The 25051-nt window shown below is 49.7% G+C and overlaps 8 protein-coding genes across 8 annotated transcripts; 5 read left to right on the top strand and 3 right to left on the bottom strand.

Moving 5' to 3' along the window:
• Nucleotides 1–195: 195 nt before the first annotated feature.
• Nucleotides 196–1228, top strand: N7519_006256 (anthrone oxygenase family protein; the record flags this gene model as incomplete). The annotated part of the gene is given in 5 exon segments (XM_057293032.1): nt 196–253; nt 275–348; nt 428–462; nt 481–712; nt 1028–1228. The coding sequence occupies 5 exon segments, from the start codon at nt 196–198 to the stop codon at nt 1226–1228; spliced, it is 600 nt and encodes a 199-aa protein (XP_057147843.1).
• Nucleotides 1229–2159: 931 nt separating this feature from the next.
• On the top strand, nt 2160–2913 carry N7519_006257 (carbonic anhydrase; the record flags this gene model as incomplete). Its single annotated transcript, XM_057293033.1, has 2 exons — nt 2160–2302; nt 2373–2913. The coding sequence occupies 2 exons, from the start codon at nt 2160–2162 to the stop codon at nt 2911–2913; spliced, it is 684 nt and encodes a 227-aa protein (XP_057147844.1).
• A 315-nt stretch (nt 2914–3228) lies between these two features.
• On the bottom strand, nt 3229–3885 carry N7519_006258 (putative carbonate dehydratase; the record flags this gene model as incomplete). The annotated part of the gene is made up of 3 exons (XM_057293034.1): nt 3229–3445; nt 3505–3590; nt 3643–3885. 3 exons carry the CDS (start codon nt 3883–3885, stop codon nt 3229–3231), a joined length of 546 nt encoding a protein of 181 aa, XP_057147845.1.
• Nucleotides 3886–5002: 1117 nt separating this feature from the next.
• N7519_006259 (DUF3824 domain-containing protein) lies at nt 5003–7710 on the top strand (the record flags this gene model as incomplete). Its single annotated transcript, XM_057293035.1, has 2 exons — nt 5003–5463; nt 5517–7710. 2 exons carry the CDS (start codon nt 5003–5005, stop codon nt 7708–7710), a joined length of 2655 nt encoding a protein of 884 aa, XP_057147846.1.
• A 499-nt stretch (nt 7711–8209) lies between these two features.
• On the top strand, nt 8210–11819 carry N7519_006260 (cation-transporting P-type ATPase PCA1; the record flags this gene model as incomplete). The annotated part of the gene is made up of 2 exons (XM_057293036.1): nt 8210–8801; nt 8860–11819. The coding sequence occupies 2 exons, from the start codon at nt 8210–8212 to the stop codon at nt 11817–11819; spliced, it is 3552 nt and encodes a 1183-aa protein (XP_057147847.1).
• Nucleotides 11820–13277: 1458 nt separating this feature from the next.
• On the bottom strand, nt 13278–15809 carry N7519_006261 (uncharacterized protein; the record flags this gene model as incomplete). Its single annotated transcript, XM_057293037.1, has 5 exons — nt 13278–13423; nt 13482–13712; nt 13798–14166; nt 14228–15415; nt 15506–15809. The coding sequence occupies 5 exons, from the start codon at nt 15807–15809 to the stop codon at nt 13278–13280; spliced, it is 2238 nt and encodes a 745-aa protein (XP_057147848.1).
• Nucleotides 15810–17035: 1226 nt separating this feature from the next.
• Nucleotides 17036–18836, top strand: N7519_006262 (uncharacterized protein; the record flags this gene model as incomplete). Its single annotated transcript, XM_057293038.1, has 5 exons — nt 17036–17191; nt 17279–17422; nt 17471–17527; nt 17606–17861; nt 17962–18836. 5 exons carry the CDS (start codon nt 17036–17038, stop codon nt 18834–18836), a joined length of 1488 nt encoding a protein of 495 aa, XP_057147849.1.
• Nucleotides 18837–19400: 564 nt separating this feature from the next.
• N7519_006263 (DEAD/DEAH box helicase) lies at nt 19401–23743 on the bottom strand (the record flags this gene model as incomplete). Its single annotated transcript, XM_057293039.1, has 15 exons — nt 19401–19703; nt 19763–19939; nt 19995–21028; nt 21090–21288; nt 21345–21432; nt 21494–21593; nt 21648–21805; nt 21852–21971; nt 22028–22109; nt 22161–22245; nt 22295–22315; nt 22368–22504; nt 22567–23087; nt 23138–23191; nt 23253–23743. The coding sequence occupies 15 exons, from the start codon at nt 23741–23743 to the stop codon at nt 19401–19403; spliced, it is 3570 nt and encodes a 1189-aa protein (XP_057147850.1).
• Between the last annotated feature and the right edge of the window lie 1308 nt (nt 23744–25051).

Below are 25051 nucleotides of genomic sequence, written 5' to 3' on the forward strand. Positions count from 1 at the left end.
TCCGAGTATTCTTTATGAATAGGTGACAGTGCGGGATCGTCTTCGGTATCTGCCGGGCTTTGGCGCTGTCCTAAACCCGATATCCGGAATGTGAAGCAATGATGATCCAACCATTTAGGCTTTCCTCCCCATAAAGTCCGTAACGATTCGATTGAATAGTTTGCGAGAATCAAGGCAAGCTCTTATACCGTCAACATGAACTCTCATAATTTAGCACAAATTGCTGCAGTCTCGTCGTCCATTTGGCTGTCGGGTATGTGTCTATCTTGAAAAGAAAATATGCAGGATACTAAGCACGTCAATAACACAGGCGAAATATTCACCTACTCTTGGGGAGCAGTGCCCGCTGTCTTGGAGGCTTGTTCAACCTCCCAGCATTTAGCTGCAAAACAATGGGCCGCATTTTATCACAAGGGGCATTCGCTAGGGCCGCCTTTCGCCATCCTGGGAGCGGGAGGCTTTGTTTGGTTGGCTCTGAAGTCGGGTTGTTGGTTGTACTGGGGGGGCTGCAATTCTCGATATTGCTATCGTTCCATACACCTTCGCGTTCATGGTACAAACAAACTCGAGCATATTCGAGTTTGCGAATGCGAAAGACTCGTCAGAAAAGCCCGCCAGTGAGGAGAATCAACTGGCCCCCCTGCTGAAGAGATGGGCGTGTCTTAATACCGTTCGCTCACTTTTCCCATTGGCCGGTGGTATTTTGGGATTGGTAGCAGCCTTGTGCTAATCCTGTTACCTTCCTGTGCTGGTTTGAACAACCGAATCTTGTTTCGTTAGAGACAGCCTGCCCATACCGCTCACATCAAAATGAAGACGAAATGAAGACGAAATTCCAACAATGTCCTATGTCACACAATTATCTTAGCATATCATGCATAGTATGTGTCGTATTGGTCTTCTGCATCCAGGCGAACGGTGTCACAATACCCTCGCCCACGGGAGTAAGGCCCTGGATTCCACGCTCAGTGTCGACGTCGTGGATCTACACAAAACGAAGCGCAAGCGCTACTCGTCCACCATCTAGATCCGGGGGCCGCTGGCATGGTCTCCCGACGGAACGCTTTTGGCTGGCCTGCACTTGGATGACCTGACCAGTGTGTCCAATTTTCACGCGCAGATGGACGGTATCCCTCGGATGGCATGTCTGCCGGGCCATCTGGGGGATATCACGCAGGTAGCCTTCATGCCAGATGGCAAGAGCATCCTCCGTCTCGCGACAGTGTGAGCCGTATGGTCACCACATCCCCCGCGAGCCCAGGCAAGCTGCTTAAGAGCTTCCGCGTGACGTCGTCCAGCCGCTACCCGTCCAGCATTTTGCAGATATCGTCGGACGGCGGTACCAGGTTAGTGACCGCGGCGGCTTTCGGCGGCTTTCGGCGGCTTTCAGCGAGGGGAGCCGGTTGTGGGCAGGTTCAACGGCGGAATCACGGTGTATAACTTGCTTTATGAAAGGGAGGAGCCCCCCGTGGAACTGGATACCCACGAGCCGTCAGCGGAAGTTCCAGCAATGGATAAGACAAGACCGTTCGAGGTGTCAGGGTAGGTGAGATCAATGCGAACTGAGATAATTGAAATTGGGGTTGTGAGAGGGTTATATAGAAGGATCAACAAAACCTAGATTGTGCTGTCAATTGCGCAGATATCACTTTGGGATTCTGCACATATTTGAGGTACTGTTAGGCTTCTGCCTTTGTAGGATTGTACCCTTAAAAGAGAGAATTAGAAAAATAGTCTCTGGTTATCCCTGGTCATACGTAGGTTGACACTCCCCCCGCCTTTTTCTGCCGTCTACCCATATTGGACTGAGAGGGGGAAAGATAAGAGATCTAAAAACCAGATATCTCAAAAAATCACTAAAAGCACGTGAAAACGCTACAGAAATTGGGAACTAGTCTTGTTGCCGAGTAGAAGGACCAATTCTTAATGGAAAATAATCAATTAATTTTGGAATCACGACATTTGCTGTATGCAGTCACCATCAGAGCTACATGTACATACCTCCAGGCGGAACATCCCGGTCTTGGCACGGGCTTATCTAAGCACGACCCCTCGACAAGTCCCAACGGATTCGGAATATCAGCCTCCTGTTCTGTGTGAGACGACGAAACCCTCGAATCGCTATTCACGCTTGCCAAGTCTTTGTACAAAGTGACAGGATGGCCAAACCCAATATCAATCGGTATCTCCGGCAGTCGCTGGACCATATCTTCCAAAACAACAAGAAATGGGTGTCGTCGAAGAAACAGACGGATGCCTCCTTTTTTGACAAGCTTTCTGCTGGGCAATCGCCAGACTATCTGTAAGCACCATAGCCATGGCCTGGTTCTCGTCAAAATTTTCATATCGGAGCTCGTCTAACGGCAAATCAGGTACATTGGCTGCAGCGACAGCCGTGTCCCCGCCAACGAAATTATGGGTCTGGAGGCCGGCGAAGTGTTCGTCCACCGTAATATCGCCAACCTGGTGCCCAATGTCGACCTCAATGTCATGTCGGTGATCAACTATGCTGTGCGGCACCTAAAGGTCAAGCATATCATCGTGTGCGGCCACTACAACTGTGGAGGGGTCAAGGCGGCCCTGACGCCTGCTGACCTTGGGTTGCTTAACCCATGGCTCCGGAACATCCGTGACGTTTATCGCTTGCACGAGAAGGAACTCGACGCGATACCCGAAGAGCACGCGAGATACAATCGATTGATTGAACTCAATGTGATGGAATCCTGTAGGAATATCATCAAAACCGCGGCCGTCCAGAAAAGCTACCAGGAGAACCAGTACCCCATTGTTCATGGTTGGGTTTTTGACCTCGGCGACGGCCTGCTGAAAGACCTCAAGATCGATTTTGAAGCTGAGCTGGCGGATGTGCAGAAAATATACTGTCTCTCGCCGGGTTCCAACTCGGAACCCTGAGTGCTCACAATCGCGGTTGTCAACTGTCATGTTGCTCAGGCTGTATCTTCAGGCATCTTTTGGCCATTTCCCCCTTGTCTCCATGGCAGTGAGTGATCTCTGTCATAGTCAGTTTTTTCTTTTATCGATCAGTTCAGCTTCTTGTTTCTTCCTCTTTGCGCGCAGTGGACATCACATGCACGTAGTAGCCAAGTCATCCGGAAGTGAAGAATCTCCGTCCTGCTGTAGATAGTTGGAATGAAATGAATTGAGCTGTTCACTGAGGTGGAGAGGGGGGAAAACAAGGCTGCCTCGACACCTGTTCTAGGCGTTCCGCTACCCTTCCGATAATCGATAGGCCTTCTCAACCTCCGAATCATACACTATCCCGTGGATATGTAAGCGCCCTAGCGCAATTCCATTGGCAACTTCGGGACGTTCGCGTAGAGAATGAAGTTGATCAAGAATATTCAACTCGACAAAAGCGCGATCCCGCTCCGACACTGGAAGTTGATTCAGACCTTGATGCGCAGAATAGAGAGCATTGAGCTTGCTATATGACCATTATTAGTAACGCCATGGAATTCCTCCAGGGCTAGGCAGAAGACTTACCTCAACCATGGACCTTTCAACCCATCTCTAGCAGTTGCTTTCACAATGCGGCACCCGTAGTGGCCGCAAATGACGATGTGTTTCACCTAGACGAGGTAAGACAAACGAACTAGCAATGGTTTTGGAAGCGAGGACAACCTGAAGGTCAACGACGGCATGTTTTATAGTAGTATCGCAGGACAGGTCGCCATCAATGATCATATTGCCGATATTTCTGAGCACCAGCAGTTCGTCATCAAGAATATTGAGCATAGTGAATTCTTTGAAATTGCTATCAGAGCATCCAATCCACAGAACCTGCGGTGTGTTATGTTGAAGGCTAGGTATATAGTTTGACTCGAGAGGCTCTGTAGCCAGCCTTCTGAGCCGTGTTTCGCTCATGCTGTTGCGAGTGAGTAGTGTCATAGGTAGAATGGCCTAGGACTCTTCATGGGAGGGAGTATTGCGGGGAATCAAGAGGTATGCAACTCGGCAAAAGACTGTTTAGAAAGGAGTGGAGGAGAGTTAGGACTGCCGATCGTGTCTATGTATGTTCATAGTCGAACTGCCGGGGCCGATTGTCGGTTCCGAGACATTACCGGTTCGGCCGAAACCCCCCCCCACGCGTGAAACCAATGTGTAACACGAACCAAGAACCAGTCAAAAGAGAAAAGTATCTTGGTGGACCCCCACTGCCTAGACAAGACCTCGGGATATGTTCAGGTGTAAATGCCGGGGGGCTTAAGGGTGATAAATAAAAAAGCAACCTTGGGAGCAAACTTGCCATAAATGGACTAGCGCTCCTTACCTTCCAAGGTTAACGTCACAGCCTACCCACCCGTACACCAGTTTCTACTCTTGGAACCTTGGAATCTTTCAGCTGATCGCATGTGGTAGTTTCAGCTCAGTATGTGGTAAGCAGCCAAATGTTCCAAGGTTGACCCTCTCCCTTGTCTTTCTTTTCCATACTTCATAGTCTCATATGATGGCAACTACAATAGAGGAGCTTCCAGTCGAGCATAAAACGTCCACCCATAACCCGCACTCATCCCAGAGTGCCGCTGAGAAATGCAAAAACAAAAACATACAACAGTGAGGATTCGCTGGTGGTCACCCACCCAACTACTAACTCACCGGCGTGTGGCTTAAGTACGGCTGAGCGGACGGGAAGCCCTGTTTTCCACACCCTATGGTCGTATGTGTCAATTTAAATGCGGGATAGATTTATAGAATGCAATCATAGAGCGATGGATGGCTGGGTAAGTGTGCCATGGACAGGGTGAGAAGCCGGGTGAGAACCACCCTCAAGTCGCGCGACCGTCGTATTGACCCTTTCTGCTGAGTGATAGTGTGGAATTATAGAATCACGTCGATGCACATAAAACAATTGCTGTCTTGGCATCTGCACACAGCCACCATCTAACATTAGTAGCATAAGCAATACATTGCAACAAAACCCCATCTTGATTCAAAAACAGAGCTACTCTGTACATAATTATCGGTGGCGTCTGACCACGTAATGTCTGGGCTCGAGGTTCTCGGGGTCGTCGCCAGCATACTCCAGATCGCGGACGTTGGTGCTAAATTATCAGTCAAACTCTGTACATTTTACCGGACTGTGAAGGTCGCAAACCAATCTATGCAAGATCTTTCCTGCGACGTGTCACTCACCTGCAGCATTCTCAGCGAGCTCGCTAAAGCCCTCGAACAAGACGACCAGGCGAAGCTTTGCTCGGAGCAGGCCTTTTGCATTGCACAAGAAGTCTTACAGGAATGCAAAGCAGTCTTCCAACAAATTGAAAACGCAATCGAAAAACATAATCAAGATGGTGAAAAGAATTGCTTTACTCGTGGGGCCCGAAAAGTAACCGTTGCACTCCTCGGTCCGAACTTGGATGTCCTTAAGAGCAATTTGGAGAGGCTCAAGTCAACCACGTTGCTGATGTTACATGTTATTATGTACGCCGGGGAACTTCGCAAGTATGTCTAAGTCAACATTGAAATCTTCAAATCCTTACTCTAACCCTGAACAGGAGGAAAGTAAAATCTACTCTTATCGAACAAAGGAATGTAATTCACACACTTCTCGAAGAGAAGAAGGTGAACACTTCCAAATTCGATCAGCTCAGCAGCTCTATCCAAACATTTAGTATCTGTGATGTTGATGGGTCTCGTCAGGAGTCATCAAGAAGCTTGGACACTGAAAAACAGCTGCCCCCTCTTTCAATGGAACTAAGGAAGTATCACACACTCGTCCAAAAGCTACTCTATGAGATCGACGCATGCAAGTATAGCCTGGAAGAGAGCCGACATCTCAGAATCCGGAATGGTGTTGTGAATGTACATACAACAGAGGCTGTTCTATTCCAACATACCCATGGTCATGCAGCGACCCAAATTTTTGATGACCCGTTCTTCAAATTCAGGGACGCTTGTTTCCCTGCACCTGTCACCACTCGAGAACAATCGTTACCTACTCGTGAAGCCCGAGATGCTTATTCCAGGCCTCGCGAATCTGATTACAATGTCGTTCGCCATTCTGACGCCGAAGAGGACCCGGACTACTACCATCGACACCGTCGAGTCCGCGAATACGACCGCCCTTCCCGGCGTAAGCTGGACCCTGGTGGTTCCATCTCCCAGGCCAGTCGTCGTGGCGGCAATCAGGACCAGGATTATAGCAGCGATGACAGTATGGCCTACATCCGGAAGGAAACCCGCCACTGTGAAGACCATCCTCATCACCGCCGTTATATGGCGGAGGGTGCATTGGCAGATATAGGTGCGACCGAATTTCTCCGCAGCCGCAGTAAGAAAGATGGCGAAGTCAGCCACGGGGCCAGCCGCATTAGTAAGACTATTGGTGCAGGCGCTATCGGTGCATGGGCTGTCAATCCTGCGTCGCACGCCCGCGACTATTACCGCCGCAGTCAGAGCCATCGCCGTTCTTATTCCTTCGAATCTGATCACTCTTTACACCGCCACAGCCGGCATGGCCGTGGTCCGAGCCGGAGCCGTAGCCGCTCTCACTCTCACTCGCGTGCGAAGACTCTCCTCGAGCTGGGTGTCGGCGCCCCGGCCATAGCTGCTGGTTTGGCTGCGTTACGCAGCAAGTCAAATGCTGGAGACCGCAAGAGCCGGCCTCGCACTCGCTCCCGTTCTCGGGCTTTCAGCTGGGTTCGCTCGGAGAAGGATGGAGAAAAGGATGACTCGGCTCGCAGCATGTCTGAGCGCCGCAAGCATATGGCTGGCGCCGGATTGGCCGGTGCGGCCATTGCTGGCCTGGATGAAAAGGTCCACAGCCGCTCACGTTCTCGGAAGGGTGAACGGTCTCGCTCCAGAAGTCGAGTCAAACAGGCTCTTCCAATCGTTGGTGCCGGACTTGCTACTGCTGCTGCCACAGGCCTCTACGAGAATAGGAAAAGCCAGAAATATGGGAAGGACGGTATAAGCCGCAGAAAACACCGCTCAAGGTCTCGCAGCCGCGCTCCATCACAGTTTTACCCCGACCCATCCCGCGACCCAGCCGGCCTGATCGAATACGGGAACGACCCCGTCACAGGTAGCATTCCCGCTGAGCACTACTACGGGCAGCCCGTCAGCCATGGCGTGCCCTATACCGTATCCAACACCTGCGGCAGACGCTCAACCCGCAACCGCAGTCGCAGTCGCAGCCGCGGAGGAGGCCGCTACAGCAGCCCATCGGGCTCAGATCGTGAAGACCGCAGCCGCCCACGAGAGATCACCTCAGCTCTCGGCGCCACAGGCCTAGGCTATGCCGCACACAAATACTCCCAACACAAAGATCGCAGAAGGTCTGAGGAGCGCGAACTGTTCAGGAAAAAGGAGGAAAAAGAAGAAGTGAGCCGCAAGCGGTTCCGCTCTTGCTCTGATGACGACGATGCGCCCCGTGGCCGCACTCGCACTCGTTATAATCGAGATTTGATCAGTCATGCAGTATCTGATGTAGGGGAGACTGCAAGAGGAGATGGACAATCGGAAGAAGAAGGTTCGAGACATAAGTGTCGTCGAATGAAGTCTCCTTACCGTGAATTGGAAAAAAGCACAGAATATGACAAGGTCAACCTAGGCGCCACCCTGACGCCCAAGACTGCAAAGGAAGACATATCACTGCCCTCGGCTATTAACAGGGAAATGGAGGATACATTGGAAGGTTTAGTTTTACAATGGACAAATTTGACACGAGAAGAGATACAGATTGAATAGGATGACCGCGCGGTATGGTTAGCAATGAAATGGCTGTTTTTCTTTCTGCATCTGGTGGGCTAGCCCATGTCACTCACACTCACGCTAACACGAAATCTAACGCTGTTTTAAAGCCAAGGGCTTTTTGAGAATTGGCCGCGTATAGTAATGGACTTAAGTACAGCTGAGTCGCTGGGAGCGTGGCCAGCCGCACTGGACCACTTAGCTGAGCTATAATGGGACATTATTGGATATCTGCTTTCTGCCTGAAATACTCGCTCTCTTAGCAGAATGTTCAGCTTCAATTCTCCGATCTAAGAGGCGATCTAGTGCTAGAAAGAAGGGGAATGACACAGTAGCAGATTGAAGGAGGATGAGAAATTGGGATCTCCTTGCTCCTTGGGACAAGTTGAGTGATGTGCAAACAAGCTAAACTACACATCAGGTGATCCCCCACAACTGGACCTAGATATCCCCACAATCCTCCACGACTCCACATCAAACTATCGAACCAGCAACTATGGGACGCTCTTGTTGCGGAAGCACGCCCTCTCAAGCAGATGCAATTGACAAAGCAGAGGTAAAAAACCCAGATACCTCTGTCAACTGCAATGGCGGTACATCGTCGGAGATATCCGGTCAAGAGAACTTTCGTGAGAACGGCGCTGCTCAAAACAACGGCAGCAGCAATACAACATCATCCGCCAAAATTGCAGACCCCTGGTGTGAGGAGCCTACTGAGACCAGCAAGGGTAAGGCTCCGCCCGGGGCTTGCGAGGGAGGCTGCTGCGGCGACCAGTCTGCCGAGGCTGTTGGTATAAAGAGTGTCCCTTCCCTTGGTTCTTCTGCTTCCAAGGAAGCTTGTTGTGCAGAAAGTGCTACCACCGAAGCTGGGGTATTAAACTGCAGTGTTTCTTCAGGCTACACTCCCACACATGCCAGCTCCGGTACCCCACGGTCGAGCGAACCTGCTACTTCCGCTGAACCTATTGTAGCAGAGTGCTGCGAGGGCAAGTCTTCGCCCTGCTGTAATGAGACCTGCCTCGACCGTCTGGCTTTACGTGAGTGCGATACTGGGTCCAACACCCCTTGCATGGAAGCAGCTGGACAGTGTATGTTAAATGGAAAGCCTTACTGTCACATTACTCTACTGATTTTGATACGATGTAGCTTTCCCTTCGACATCCACACAGGAAGCTGCAACGCTCAAGCGTGGAGCTTGCGACCGTCATCGTCGCTCGGTTAGAGAGCAATATTCTGCTAAGCTTACAGCACTCGGATGTATCTGCCGTGCTCTTGTTGCCCTTGGCAAAGACTCATGCTGTGAGCCTCGAAAGGGCTCGTCGCCGGAGAAGGCGCGGTGCTCTGAAGGAGCCTTGAAGCAGTCTTCTTCGCTCGGTTCGATTGGGTCTCGCTGCGCAAGTGGCACGTCTACCAGTCAATCCCTGCTTCGTCGTACCAACCAGGGCCGAAAGAATAGAAATGCGCGTGGTATTGAAAAATGTGCCAGCAAAGGTTGCTGCAAACCCAATATTAGCACATTCAGCGACAGATTGACCGGTCCCTGTGTCTCTGAAGCAGACGAACGGAAAATCGAGTCAGCGGATGATTCCTGTGCTGATATTTGCTGCACCTCCAAAAGGCCATCCTTGCCCAAAGAGAAGAAGAGTGGGCTTGTTAGCATTGCCCGTGACCTGGAGAGCCAAGCCATAGGCGTCGAGCATGTGGTTCTCTCGATATCTGGTATGACTTGCACTGGCTGTGAGACGAAACTCAACAGAACGCTCGCGACAGTAACAGGTGTTAAGAACTTGAAGACCAGTCTAGTTCTCTCTCGAGCTGAATTTGACTTGGACCTCAATCTCTCAACTGTGGACTTTGTTATCAAGCACTTGGAGCGTACTACAGAGTTCAAATGCGAGACCATCACCAGTAATGGGTCAACTATGGATATCATTGTTTCTGGGGATCCATTTTCAATCGTCAACCAGGCTTGGCCAGAAGGCGTGACTGACATATCCCTTGTGGAGAATTGTACTGTTCGCGTTTCCTTTGATCCAGAAGTGGTTGGTGCACGAGATCTCATTGAAAAACACTGGAGTGAGATAGCAAATCTTGCGCCCATCTGTGGTGACCCAGCACTCGCCGCTGGAAGCAAGCATGTCCGCCATTCCGGGCTCATGACTCTCTTATCTGCAGTCCTCACGATCCCAGTCTTAGTGATGGCATGGGCTCCCATCCCCGAGAGAGAAATCGCCTATAGTTCTGCCTCACTGGCGTTGGCTACTATCATTCAGGTTGTGATAGCAGGGCCTTTCTACCCCAAAGCTTTGAAGGCTCTTGTCTTCTCGCGAGTCATTGAGATGGATCTTCTTATCGTGTTGAGTACCAGCGCAGCATTCATTTTCTCTGTCGTCTCTTTCGGCTTTCTCGTTGCTGGTAAACCTCTTTCTACTGGCCAGTTCTTCGAGACAAGCACACTTCTGGTTACATTGATCATGTTCGGACGATATATCGCCACGCTTGCCCGACAAAAGGCGGTTGAGTCAATATCCATTCGGTCACTTCAGGCCCAAACCGCCCTTCTTGTGGACGAATCAAACTCCTCCGAGGCACGGGAAATCGACGTCAGGTTGCTGCAATACGGAGACACGCTTAAGGTCCTCCCCGATATGAGAATCCCAACTGATGGAACTGTTTCATCTGGGTCATCCGAAGTGAATGAGTCGATGCTCACTGGAGAGTCCCGACCTGTCGAAAAGAATCCCAAATCGCGTGTCATTGCAGGAACAATCAACGGCTCAGGAATTCTATTTGTCAGGCTAACTCGCCTTCCAGGTGACAACGCCATTAACACTATCGCCGCCATGGTCGATGAAGCCAAACTCTCTAAGCCAAAGATCCAAGAACTTGCCGACAATGTGGCTTCCTATTTTGTTCCAGTCATTGTGGGCTTGACTATCATTACATTTGTCATTTGGGTGGCTGTTGGCATAGCAATGCAAGGCAAGACTGGATCCGAAGCAACCGTCCAGGCTGTCACCTACGCCATCACGGTGCTTATAGTCTCCTGCCCTTGTGCCATTGGTCTCGCCGTCCCGATGGTGGTTGTAATCTGCAGCGGCATTGCGGCGGAGCGAGGCGTGATATTCAAGTCCGCACATTCTATCGAAGTTTCCCACAGAGCCTCTCACGTGGTCCTTGACAAGACAGGAACCCTGACCCAAGGAAAGCTCAGCGTAGCTGTTGAGCACCACGTTGGAAACGGAGAATCCTGTCTGTCGATTCTTTTAGGCCTGGTCGGCGACAGCAAGCACCCGGTTTCGGTGGCTGTTAGTAATCGTCTTCAGCAAAAGGGGGTTGTTGCAACAGCTGTGCCTGACGTCAAAAGCTTGACTGGCCGAGGCGTGGAAGCGAACCTAGCTGGTCAAAGGCTCCAAGCTGGGAATTCTCGCTGGCTGGGGGTTTCCACCCACCCCCTGGTGCAGCCGGTGCTTACACAAGGCTATACGGCGTTCTGCTTCACCATCGACGGTGTGCTACTTGCAGTCTTCGGTCTCGAGGACTCTCTCCGATCTGATGCAACTCACGTGGTCGAGTCTTTGCAGAGACGCGGCGTATCGGTTCATGTGGTATCGGGCGATGACGAAGCCGCCGTGCAAAACGTGGCCACAATGTTACGAATCCCCGAAGGCAACGTTCATGCCCGCAGCTCTCCGGCAGATAAACAGGTCTACATCAAAAGACTCCTGAGTAATTCTTCGCATGGTAAGGCGCCGATTGTCATATTTTGCGGTGATGGCACCAACGACGCCGTGGCGCTTGCGCAAGCAACGATCGGCGTTCACATGAACGAAGGCAGCGATGTGGCCAAATCTGCAGCCGATGTCGTGCTTATGCGTCCAGATCTGTCTGGCCTTCTCACCATGATGAATGCTAGCAAGGTCTCTGTGAGACGAATCAAATTCAACTTCGTTTGGAGTTTTGTCTACAACACATTTGCCGTGCTTCTTGCGGCTGGGGCCTTTGTGAATGCCAGGATTCCGCCCGAGTATGCGGGACTGGGTGAGCTAATTAGCGTATTGCCCGTGATCATCGCTGCTGTGCTCTTGCGATGGTCAAAGATCTAGCCTGTGGGTGAAACTATCATTGTGTTATCTTGAGATTCTCCTCTCGTAACAGAAGATGACGCTATTTTGACTGGCTATTGTATCTTTCCCGATATGCCAGTGCAGCTTTGTGACTCAACGTATGGAAACATGCATCGTGTCTGGCTCATTGTTTTCAACAAACAATCCTCCATGTCTTTAAATGAAATTCATCACTTTTTTTCTTTTATAAAGCTAATTTCTTGCTATTTCTTTATTAAATAAGGACATATATAAAGAGAGACCGAACGTTCTTACAGCAATGGCCACTATGAAGACGCGGAAGAGCAACCATCCGCCTAACGCAATAAAGTGTGCTGAAGGTGTAAGGGTTGTATTGTGCACAATGCTATGTAATGATAGGAATTTGGCAATCTAGTGTAAGTCTCCTACAGAGAACTCATAGGAATAAATATTGCAAAAGAAGCTCTGGAATCGGCAGTGGAATAGTACGATATCAAACCATTGGGGATTAATCGCATAAATACATACATATGGACTCAAGAGTAACGATGTCATGAACAGCAAACATTTACCCAAAACACACGGAGTGGCCTGGACAGTCTCTAGTGGGAATTTCCCAGGCTGCTGGACACTTATAGGGGTACAGCGGTTTTGGACCTAATGGCTAATATACTCCCTTCTCAGACTTTTATGTTCTTCTAGTATGCTAGAGTAGATGCATCTTTGCATGTAAGGGAGTTAAGACGTCGTGGACACCAGTTTTCACTGGTTTGAAACACCATGTACGATCAGACATATTACGTATCGGCCGTTCATATATTGAATCTGTAAAATTCCTACGAGGACCAGATTCTCGAATAAAGTGATGGATAAATTAAGGCTGGTCAGCTATCTATGGAAACAATGGATCTACCGGTAACCAGCGAAGATCAGCGACCCAATAAAGTCATAGTTGAAGACCATCCATCCACCACCTTATCGACACATATTGTCAACCCCCAGTCATAGTCGTCAAGACTATACTCATCAAATCCATCACCAGAAGACCCAGCATGGACGCATCACCCCTTGAAAGATTTCAAGAACACCAGGAAAATATGAAGGGGGGAGGCAAAGAAAAAGCCCGGTAATAGATCCAGCAAGATCACACCAGAAAGCCAACGCAGCAAAGGCTCAAACGTGGAGGCGTAGGGGCAATTATTGAACACGGTCATCATTTGCCGAAAAGGGGCATGAGCAAATACATCGAGGGAAGGAAAAACAAACAAGAAAATGGGTATTTTGTTCTCTTCGCGAGGATGTGCGACACTGCCATAGGATCTTCTGGGTGGAAGGAAAATGAAAAACGAGAACCACGAGCCCCTGTACATCGGCTTCACCAAGCTTGCGTAAATAATCATAAATGGTCATTGGGCAGTGGTAAATGGTGCGTAAATGTAATCGAGGCGATAGAAATCCTTTTCCAATATTTTCCGTTTATCTGAACTGGCCGGGACCGACCATGCCGCCGCGGGAATCGCCGCCGTTGGACTGGCCGAACATCTCCAGGAGGTGTCTAGATGAGGGGGGAGGACCCTGTGGACCAGGATTGCCAGGTCCAAAGGGCCCCTGGCCACCGGGACCTAGTCCCATCATAGCCTCGGGGTTGGGTGGCATAGGAGGGAAGCCCGGGGGGAGGACCATTCATATAACCCGGAGGTGGCATCATGCCTGGAGGCAGGCCGCGAGGGAATCCTTGACGCTCGTTCATCGCAGGCGCGTTGCCAGGCATAGGAAGCATGCCAGGAGGGAAGTTGGGGTTCATGCCGCGGCCCGGGGTGGTTATTCCAGGAGGGCCCATAGGGCTTGGTACATTTCCCTGCTGCGGGACAGGCTGGCCGGTCCATCCAGGAGGTGGAAGATGCTCGAGGCCTGGGGGGTCGTTGAAGCGGCATGGGAGGCTGGTTTGCGCCTTGAGGAGGCCGCGAGCCACCCGGAGTCATAGGACCTTGATTACCCTGGGGGAATGTCATATCGTCAAAGAATCCCATAGGCGGACCATTAGCGGGTCGCCGGCGGAGGTGCTCGCTGTCTGGTCGCTGCATGTTTGCAATTGCTGGGTCATCGAGGAAAGTCGGCGTCTTTTGGGCAGAAAGCCCTGGCGGAGGGCGTGGCATGCCTTCTGGCATCAGACCTGGAGGAGGGGCAATACCCGGGTTGGGAGACTGCTGGGATAGATGACCCGCAGACGGTGGACCGACTCGGACTTGCTGCATCAAACGAAGCAAGTGCGCCCTCTCCAGCGCCTGGGGATCCTTGGGGCCAACTTGGGCCATGGGGTTCTCGGGGCCAGCGCCCATATAATCAGATCGGTGAGGGGGGTTCCCTGGAAGGGGATGACAGAGATAGTGCGGCATGTTGCTGCTCAGCGTGCATCATGGGCATACTCCGTTGCTGCTGGGCCAAACCCATTTCGTGAGGCGTAGAATTCTCCGAGCGTTGTCCACCAAGCATCTGCAGAATGCGCTGGAATCCTTCTTGGTCCGCATTGTGGGATGGAAAAGGCATACTCTCAGACGCCGACTGGGGCTGTTGATATTGCTGGGACTGGGGTGGGGCACTGAAATAAGGCATCGGCTCGGGCTCTTTGGCAGGGCTCTCTGGCATGGGGCTAAAGAGACCTGCAAAACGAGATGACTTTCCGGTCTTTCCGGGAAAGGGGGAGGGTTCCTTTTTAGCGACTGGATCGGCAGCCATAGGAGTACTGACTTCTGGGGTCTGGGGCTGAGCCTTGGAATCACCCAGGAGCCCAAAGAATCGTTCCATCGATTCGTCGGACATGAACTGAGCACCGGAATTGCTGAAGATCTCACCATCAGTACGACGGGTCTCCGGCTTTTGCTCTTCAACGTGTGTTTCTCTCTTCTCCTCGGCATGTGCCGGGGTTTGTGCGGATGGTCCCGATCCAGCCTTCATACGCTCTTTCCAGCGTTCAAAATCCTCCTGGGTGTGTACTCGTCGTGGTTCGTCTCGGTCATTGGCATCCAGCCATTCAGGTTCTTGTTCAAATTTGGCGCCGCGGTTCCACTCGCGCTCGGTGCCGTGTCGGGTCTGGTTTTGGCGCCATTCTCGGTTGCGCAACGGCGGTTTGTCGTCATCAGCATCAGCACCCTCTGGGGCATGTTCATCGCGGAACCAGCTTCCTTCATATTTGGACCGTGGGGGCTGTCCTTCTTTCCGGGTGGGGAATCGGCCATCTTTGTCGCGGGGAATTCGTTCAGCATTGGAATCGCGGGGTCCTTCTTTGTTTTCCCATCTGTCAAATTCGCCGTTTCGTCTGGGCTTACGCTCCTGCTCATCCGGGCCAAATGTGCGACGTGGGCGCCCAGCATTCCAGTCTTCTCGCTCACCACGCCGGCCAGCCAATGGCCCTGACTTGGCATCCCGTCTATCTAACTCTTTATCCGGGGCATCGCGGTCCTTAAACAACCTGTCTCTGAAATTGAATCGGTCGTTCTTCGTTTCATCCGAATCATTGGGCCGCGCCGCTGGTCGATCTGTCAGATCCAACGAGCCTTTGCCGCCGATGCGAGATGAGGCGAAGGCGGTTTTCGGGGGGCCGAGTACAATGTCCTCTGGAAACAGAAGAAATCCAAATTAGTAAGTGCTTCCATGGCAGATCTATCGGGATACTTGATGATCCACAGAAAGGGAGATAATAATACCAGAATTAGATCCCCGCGAGATATGTTTGGCTTCAAAAAAGCTGGGCCTTCTGTTTGTGCCAGTCTCAGTCGGATTGTTGGCATCACGGGTGCCATGGGGTTTGCGTTGTGTGGTTGTCGGGTCAGGTTGAGGCCTAGAGGTTACGGTCAGTCTTGGAGGTTGGCGGTGCGGGACAGCCGAAGAATTGTAAGGATTGGAGCCACTGTACATCCACTCTTCAATCGGAGGCAGGCCAGGAGGCTTTGCGACAAGGGGCGAGCCGCGGAGCCATATCAGCTCGTCGATCTCGTACCGTCGCGCCATGGCGGCTCGGTCTGTGAGGTTGTGTGTGTGTGTGTGTGTGGTCTTCTTCACAGTGATGACCGGTTCATTGGTTGGAGTAACAAAGCCGGATAGAGGAATAAAAGAGGATATGGGAATGGAATATTTCAAGCGAAATATGGTGAATAGAAAGCAGGCAGCGTTGGGTGGGTTATGGAAAAGAGGTTGGATGAGGAGAAGCACACAAGCCACCTTGTGGCGACGGCGGTGACCAGAGTCTCGGGAACCGATTCTCTACTTGCCAGTTGCTTAAATACAGTCTGGCCGTTTTCTATTATACCTATTATATTGAAGAACGAAGGGTTGATATTAAACTGTAAATCTATAATAGCGCAAGCCCTGTACAATTATTTTCTTTTGTCTCGCAATCCTATATACCCTTTAGCCTTAGTATAGTTTTTGACTCTGTAAACTCAGTTAGCATTATACAAGCAAATCACAGACAGTCATTACGCCTGTTATTTTGTTCAATAAATGCACATGTGCTAAAGGTCTATAATACAAGGAGACTAAGACTTGGATGGTAGATATAGCCTGAACATCCTTCGTTACTTTTCAGAGCTTCTCCTCCAATTGCACCAAAGATTTCATTGGAGTACACTTAAGCTAAAGAAATGGCCATGCCGATCACCAGGCCCACTCAGGGGTCTGTCCCGCTACTCCGTGCGTTGTACATACTTGGATGGTCTTGCCAAACTCCAGTCGGCAAATCTCTTGTCGGTAAATTGCACATCAGGAGGGAAGAGAGCGCGGAAACCTATGTGTTTAAAGACGGTCAGCCTACCTAGGTAGTAAATGCACTACAACAGATAGATACATTGTCAATGTAGGCTCGGCTCAATCTTCAAGACTTCTTAAACAGACTTTCCAAAGACATGATCAAATTCGATGCAGTGATTACTCTATACAAGTCAACCAGTCTGTTGTAGAATGTGAGCATGCACTGCACGTGACAAACCTTGCCCCATTGCGAAGTATAAGATCATATCATTCAGCATTGCACAGTTATATGATCTACTAAGACATTTCAAATATTCTTTCTAAAAGGAATAGAATAAATAAATCCTCAACTGCAGATACTATGAATTACATATTAAGCGTGCCTATGTATAAGGATTATAACGACTCAGCATCTCCAGGGACCTCGGGAGGGCTACAAAATACGACGACTAAGTGTCGACGACTAAGCGACAAACGACGAGGTCCAGATGCCTCACAGAAATAATAAACTAATTCCGTCTCTCCATTCTGTATTGTTTTCCTCGTCATCCGACGCAGCCCAAAAACCTTGTACGCCAAAGTGTGCAGGGTTAGGCCGCCGAGTATCGAGGACAGCTACAGACAATCCAGCTTCAGGTTTCGTTGTATTGTGATTTAAACAGCCAAGTATCCCCTCGCATTGAACCCGGTCTTTAGTCGTTCGATCCCATGCTAACATACTCGAAATACAGGTCGAGGCGCTCGAGCCAACCGGCGAGGGCGAATACTTGATCGTTCGAATCAAAGTTATTGCTACCTACCTTGTTCGAAGGTATGATATCTCTTCAAAAATTAACAATTTACACAAATTGGGCTATATGGAGACATCCCTGATGGTAAGACTCGCATCGCGAAGGGCATTTGCTAATTGAATGGCCGGATAGGCTGTCAAGATGGATCCCGCAGACGTGCAGCTGAGGATTGAAGTAGACGACGATGGGGTAAGTCAACGTCTCGGCGCTTTCCTCGCCCGCGCATTATGCATGTCAAGCTAACGTTTGCTCTCGGCATTCACATAGCTTGCTCACGTTCGCACCAAGCCTGCCGTTCCATACGTGCTACCCTCTGTGGAAAACGACTTTGACGAGGACCCTTTCATTGAGTCCAGCTCTACCCGGGTGAAGCGCAAGCGTCACACTGCATCCACGCACGCGCAGGAACATCAGTCTCCTAAGGACGTAGGACCTTCCGCTTGGTACTTGTCTGCTGCGTACTGGAACTCTCTGACCTTTACACGCGCCTCCCCACCTGATGACCCTCGCCTGACCCGGCTTGGTAAGTCTCCCATTCATCCCATCTTCCGTTTACTCCCATTCATCCCACCTTCCGTTTACTCCCAAATAATTGGATGAGAAACTCATTGGTCCGAATCTAGGGACCGAAGTGTCTGGCCTCTCTCCACGCGCCAAACGTCAGCTTCTCAATTCGATGCCTCCTCTAGACACTGAGGAGCTACCCGATCCGCCACGTGAAACGAACAACTTCAGCTCGCGCGTTTGGGAATCTTACCGTCCCTCGAACCTCCACTTCACCATTTACGAAGACCCACCGGGTCAAGAGACACCCAATCCCAGCCCTATGGAGCAACCACTCAACCCTCTGGAAGAGGATAAAGAGAACATTTTCCTTACTCAGTCCGACTTGGGAAGCTCTGGCGAAGAGGAAGAAAGCACCATGCCTAACCTCGCTTGGAACGAAGCTTCCACCGGCCCTCGCGATGCCTTCGGTCTTCCACTTCACCGTCAGATGTCCGATTTCGTCCCGCCTCAGGACACCCCGCTCCCTGAGCCTCCCATGCGTCGTGGTCGACAGGTCCTGCGAACCCTTTGGGTCGATGAGACACAAGTCCGTCAGGAAGATAATGGTCTGACCGACCGCCAGCTGCGGGATATTGAGCAAAATGAGGCGATGCACCGACGAGGACGAGCCAGAATCCGGTCTAACCGTTACCAAGTGCGTGATGACACCCCATTTCGCCCTCGTACCGACTTGAATGATGTTCGCCGCGTCCTTTTCCAGCGACGTGAGGATCGTCCTACCCCTGTTGAGCAGAACGAGCAACGTCGCTCTGCGACTCCCGAGGACAACGAAGATACTCGCTCTGCCACTTCCGAGGAAAACGAGGAGGAGCCCCAGCAAGGACAGCAGGTGCAACAGGAGAACGATCAGGAAAACGATCAGGAAAACGATCAGGAGAATGATCAGGAGCAGGAGCAGGAGCAGGAGCAGGAGCACGAGCAGGAGCATTAATCTGGGAACATACGGCTTCTTGACCTGAGATCACGATTTAACACTGTTATGACCTCGTAATCTCCACGCTATCTTGCGAACATCTTGACTTTGTTTTGCACAACCTGCAATCTTCAGGTTGTGTTCTTTTCTTCGAATTTGCTTTCACGATTCACGGCGTGTATGAGTAGTCTATTGATAGCCGATGAATCTTTGCTGTTATTTTCCAACCAATATGGTAGACACAGCCAGTACAGCTTATCCTATTTGCATAAGTCGAGTAAGCCTAATGTGATATTAGGGACTATCCATGTTGATCAGCAAAAAGCGGGCGTCGCTTCTGTTATTACCTAGGTACACTGAGTGTCCTGGAAAACATCCCTCCCAGTAAAGTAAATGAGCATTTCAGCGCTCAAGCAGCTGATCTCGAACCCATCCTGCCATGCAGAATGCCATGATCCATATGTTTCCTTTTTTTGATGGTCTTGTTGGGGTTTTCATTCTTTTTTTGGTGTCCTGCTATATCCGTCGGGACTGGTCGTCTGTTTTCTCTTCGTTCGCTTCTTCTGTGAAGAGTGCAGCAAGCTAACTCCGTTTCTTAGCAGCCTTTGCTTTGTCGGCTGTCTTCGAGGAATTTTTGGAAGTATCCTTCGGCGGTAAATAGACCTGGAATCCCTTTTGGGGGTCATCATCGACTTCACCGAACATCTCCAGCAATTCTCGTAGTGTGTTTCGGTCCATGAGTACACTCTGGCTCATGACCTCGCTGATATCCTTGGCTTTCCTTTTCTGGGTACCCATCATCCAGTCGTCAATGGATTCTTTGATCATGAGCACGATACATTCGACATCGCGCTGTTGGCCAAGACGCCAAAGACGTAAGAATGCCTACCATTTCGGTTAGGAAACTGGTATCTCCAACTCTCGATTCACGCCCGTCCACTTACCTGGTCTTGGACAGCCTCGTTCCACCATAGATCAACCAGGATACACTTGTTGGCCACGGAGAAATCAAGACCTAGACCACCCGTTTTGATCGAAGCAATCATGATCTTGCATTCATCGTCCGTCCGGAACCTGTCCAGGTGGATTTCCCGTGACCTATTGGCCATTTTGCCCGTCATCTGGTCAAATCGAGTTATATATGCTGTGTTGGTTAATTGCGGTGGAAAGCCTTACCTCAGAGTAACTCCAGCCATTTTCTTTACACAGATATCCTAGAAGCTTGGCGCTGTTGACATACTGTGTGAAAATCACGATTTTGGCCGTGCTGTCTTCTTCGAACCACTTTTTCACTTGAGACGTGATTGCATCGAATTTGGAGCCTGGCATGGATTTCCCGAATGCCGCTATCCAATCTTGTCCTTTATCGTTCTCTTCCTCATTGGGAACATCGCCCTCAATAGGGCTTTCATCTTCCACCTCGTCTCGGCTCTCCTCTTCGTTGCTATCATCGCTAGATGTTGGGTTTCCGTCGGCCAACAACCATTCTGTAAAAGTCTGCCCATCCTTTTTACCCTTCCGGCGTTTCTTGGTTTGAGAATTCTCTGGCATTCTCGTACCTGATGGCGCTGGTCGCTTTCGGTGGCTGGCCGGTCCAACAGAAGAAGACTCGGCATCATCCAGTTGAGGTGTGTCAAAGTCATCGTCATCGTATATTCCGTAGAATGCAGCGGTTTTGATAGGCTCCACGCAACGGCGGCACAATCGAGCGACACCATCGGTGTTCCCTTCCTTGTCAGCGAGTGCGTCGAAACACTCCTCGCAATAAAGGTGTTGACAGTCAGTGATAATGGCCTTTGCTGGGAGACCACGACAGCCAGGACAAAACCATACCCGATTATCAACTTCGTAGAATGCGCCGGCTTTGTTACATTCTTCGATCTTCTTTTTGAAATTATCAACGAGGTCTTCGAGTTTTCCAGCCGGCCGTGGTCGAAGACTTTCGCTTGCTGCTCGAGATCTCAACGGAACCACAGGCATACTAGTCTGGTATTTCCCTGCAATGCAGCATTTTGCAATTATGCTTGATGGGGATGGTTTTCCTGGACTCGTTTCGTCTTTTATCCAACCCTTCAGCTTTGCATCTAGCGCGCTGTCGGAATAGCACACTCGCTTGAGGTAATCTTCTGCGGTAAGTGGATGACTGGAGAACATCTGTAGCTTCAGGATCATCGTCAAAATGCACTTCTTCTGCTTTTGCTTTCGAGTAACTGAAGCATTTTTTAGCAGCGAATTCAATGTATTACAACTTCAGATGGGTTGCAGGCTCACCATTGACTTTCGCGAGGAACCTCTCCGCGATTGCGTGGTAGATCTGTCTTTCGACTGGGTAGAATTCAATCTTGACCTCCTTTAGATCAAACTTTTTGAGCTCGATAAGGGGTCTTCCCAAGTGACGGCTCTCGTGGGTCTTGCGGTGGATGATGGCACGAAGCATGTTGATCAAACGCTCTTTCGCAACAGGCGTCCCCTAGATTGGCAAAGGATTACTACATTTGCATTTTGTTGATAAAGTGCAAAACTTACGTTGCAATAGTTGTGCATGAAAACCTTGTAGGGTTCACTGTTGGGCGCCTCGATGAATGCAAATAGAGCGTAAAGTTCGTCAACGCGGCTATGTTCAAAAGTCAGCTTGAATTCCTTTTAGGATTTATCTAGACAAGACTTGTACTCACTTGTGCAAAGGTGTTCCGGTTAAAGCCCATTTGTAGTTTCCACTTAGAGCACGAACCGCAATCGACGTTCTGGTATTCCTGTTCCTGATCATGTGTCCTTCTGTTGACTGTATTTAATCACGGTTTCATTAGGTATATATTTCTAATCACTTACCATCGAGAATGATCCTGTGCCAGTTGATTTGATGAAAGACTCCTGCTTTCCCGTCATATTCTTGTTCCCACCATTCTTCGATAGCGGCATCAGTCTTGAGTCCCGGAGGCGGCTTTAGGTTAGGATAGGAGGATGATATTTCCGTGTACGTTGTCAACCTAGCAATTATTAGTAAGTTGCAGGGTGTCTGGTTAAGACACTTACACAATCCCCTGTTGTGCGAGATAGTAGGCGAGGTCATCGGTTTCCAAGCGTGAACCGGAGCAATGTGCAATGACGCTGCCGGCTGCCCTGGTCTCACAATGCTGGCGAATCTGCGACATCCTGTGAAATTCAGCGTCAAAATATAATACTTGGCATGGCCGAAGGGAAAGCCGTACCAGGTGGATATCAAATTTCTCGGGGCGACAATAAGAGTTGGACCTTCTGGCTCAGAGGGCACTTTTCGGTTCACGATGCATGCTAGAAATATTTAGCTGTGTCTTTCCACAGTATCCCTTTTCTTTCTCTTACCTAGGGCTGACAGAGTCTTGCCAAAGCCCATCACATCACATAGTAAGCCACCGTTTGGCTTGCTGGATGTGGTCTCGCGTTTGCACTATATTGGTCAGTAAGTTCGAGGTTTGAAGGAAGAAATTCGAACTCACCATCCACGCGGCAGCCAGTATCTATTCTGAATGTCAGAACTGCATTTAATAAAAGTGAATGTGTGACACAAACCTGATTCACCATAAGGGATGTTTTCAGCCCTCTCACCCTCCATTTTCCTTGGCCGTCCGACCTTGCGGATGGAGTGAAAGTCCGGGTCGCTTCGTCCAAGATAGAGATGTCAGCACGTGCTCCAGCCTTTTCTGCGACTGGGATGCTTGCAAGCATCTCTCTGAAAGCCTTTTGCTTGTTCTTTTCCGTCGAGACAAACCGGGGGGTAAGGGACCCTTTGCTGTTTTGTGGCCATCGTCGTTACTGAAAATACTCCGTATCTCTTTGTTGGACAATGCTGTGGGCGGACGAGGCTTCTTCTGCGCTCCTTTTGCGCCAGGTCCTTGTTCTGTTTCAGCCTCAGTCTCGTCGGCCTGCTCACGTTTTCGAGCACCTTCCTTCGAAAGCAACTGAAGAAGACCAAGTCGTTTGGCCTTTTGGATCTTGAATTTTGAAACTCTTGTAGTTGGTCGCTTTGCGGTAGCAGGCTGTTTGGAGTATGGCTCAGTTTGTGCTTGGGGCTGAGACTCTCTGGGTTGAGGCTGTCCTTCCAAGCCAGAAGAAATATTCTCGCCATCGGACCTCTCTCCCGATTCCACTTGAGCATTGAGGGCACAGAGCTTGTCATTCTTGACCTTTCTTCTTCGCTGTAGTTCTTCCTCCCTCCGTTTCTCAAACTCAATTTGTTGTTCGATGGAGGGGTTTTGCAGGCTTTGGAACTGTTTCTGGTATTCATTGAAACTAGGCCCGTTAGATCACCGTTGTCATGAGGATTTGTCCTTGGCACTTACCCAGAAACATCATCCTCGTCTGCCTCAAGGAACGGATCGCTGATCTTTGGCGAGCTAGCGCCAGAAGGAATCGTCGTCTTGCACGAACAAACTTTCAACGGGTTGTTCAACAGACTCAATTGGTTTTTTTGCAGCCTTCTGGCGCTGGTAAATTGCCATCAATAATGCCGGGCCCGGAATTGGACGTTTTGGAGTTGACAAATCATCGTCTTCTTCTGTAAGGTCAATGACGAGACGGCCTCGGTGAGCATGTTTGAACTCCTGCAGTTCCATTTTGATGTCTGGTTCCTGTTTGATTCCGGGTTCTTGTTTGATGGCCAACGGTGGCTTGAATTTGTCCCAGGTTTTGATTTGCTGGGCGTTCTCATCGGGAAATTCTTTCTTGATCGGCGGACTATTCAATCCAGCCGAAGAAGGTTGCCCATTACCCAATTTCTGCAGTGCTGAATAAACTGGGTCTTGAGACGCGTAGCTAGTCCCATCGGTGGGTCTGAAAGTGAGACGGCCATCGCTCAGTTTGAATTGGGATCGATCCATTTCAGGAGCCCTGTTCTTACTGGGTGCTTCCCTTTGCGCGGAGGATTGCATTTTGGTAGTGTCAGGCATGGCTGGAAGTAAGAACGAGAGTATGGCAGGGGTAATTGAAGAATGAGAAAAAAAAAAAGTATAAGCTCGTGTAAGCTCTGTTGTTGTAGAGAACACTTGTCGCAGCAGGAATGTGAAGGAGTGATGAAGGATGAATGGTGTGAAGAAGAGGAAAGCCTTTTATACCCACAACAGCTAGGGTTTGAGATATAATCTAGAGTGACGAATGAATCAGGTGATGACTGGCTCAAGTTCGGTAGTGTAGCAACGAGGGAATAGGGGAGAGATGGTGGATAAATGGTATAAAAGGAAGTGCAATCCTTTTATAACCAGCGCCACTCGGGTTCAAGGTGCAACACAGGTAATGGAAGCAATCAGATGGTGACTGGATTGAGTTTGGTAATTGCAGACGATAGTGTAGCAACGGGGATATGGAGGAGGAGAGATAATGGACATATGGATTGAAGGAAGCAAAAGCCCTTGTGACCGCCACACCTAGGGTTTGAAATAAAACTTGGGAAAATGAATCAATCAGATGATCACTGGCCCTGGTTTGGTAGTGTAGACGACAGCGTAGCAACATGGGTATGAAGAAGGAGAAAGGAAGGACGTATGGTGCGAAGGAAACGAAAGCTTTTAGTAACCGCAACGTCCTGGGATTTGGAATGAAACATAGAAAACGAAAAGAGTACAGAAAGTGGTGCGGCTTTGGTAAATATGGACGACACTGTAGGAATGTGAAGGAGGAGAGATGAAAGGTGCGGAAATGACAGCCTTTTATAACCACACTTAGGGTTTGAGATCGAACCTGGGCCTTATGTTTGTTGAGGTAGTCTTTTTGGTAGTCTTTTCAATGGTCTTTTCAATGTATTTTCAATGTATTTTCAATGTATTTTCAATGATCCTTTTAGAGGTCTTTCTAGCAGTCTTTCAAACTATACTTTTAATGTATTTCCTTGGATATGTTTTCGTCATATATTTCGCTATAGCTAAAAGGATGAGAATAAATAGCTGTCACAACCTGCATACATCACATAGTTTTCATATCCAGCCTTGTTATATCAATAGGTGCTGGAGATCTAGATAGTAGTTTTATATTAAATCAAACAATTTTAGCAATGCTTATGAAAATGATTCGGTTCATGTCCTGGTACAATGCTATTTTCTGCCGGGCAAAAAGCCTTAAAAGCCCTCATTATGACTATGTAAGTATATGAGACCTGCACGAGCACAATGTTGTGCATAGCACAGATCGAAGCATGTCGCGGACTGATAGTATTACTGCATTGACTGTAATAACAGACCTGAGTACCGAATGTTAAATGAGTG

The sequence above is a fragment of the Penicillium mononematosum genome (genome assembly GCF_028829835.1).
Source record: "Penicillium mononematosum strain IBT 11891 chromosome Unknown utg000003l:1.0-8172316.0:1.0-8177699.0, whole genome shotgun sequence".
Lineage (NCBI taxonomy): Eukaryota > Fungi > Ascomycota > Eurotiomycetes > Eurotiales > Aspergillaceae > Penicillium > Penicillium mononematosum.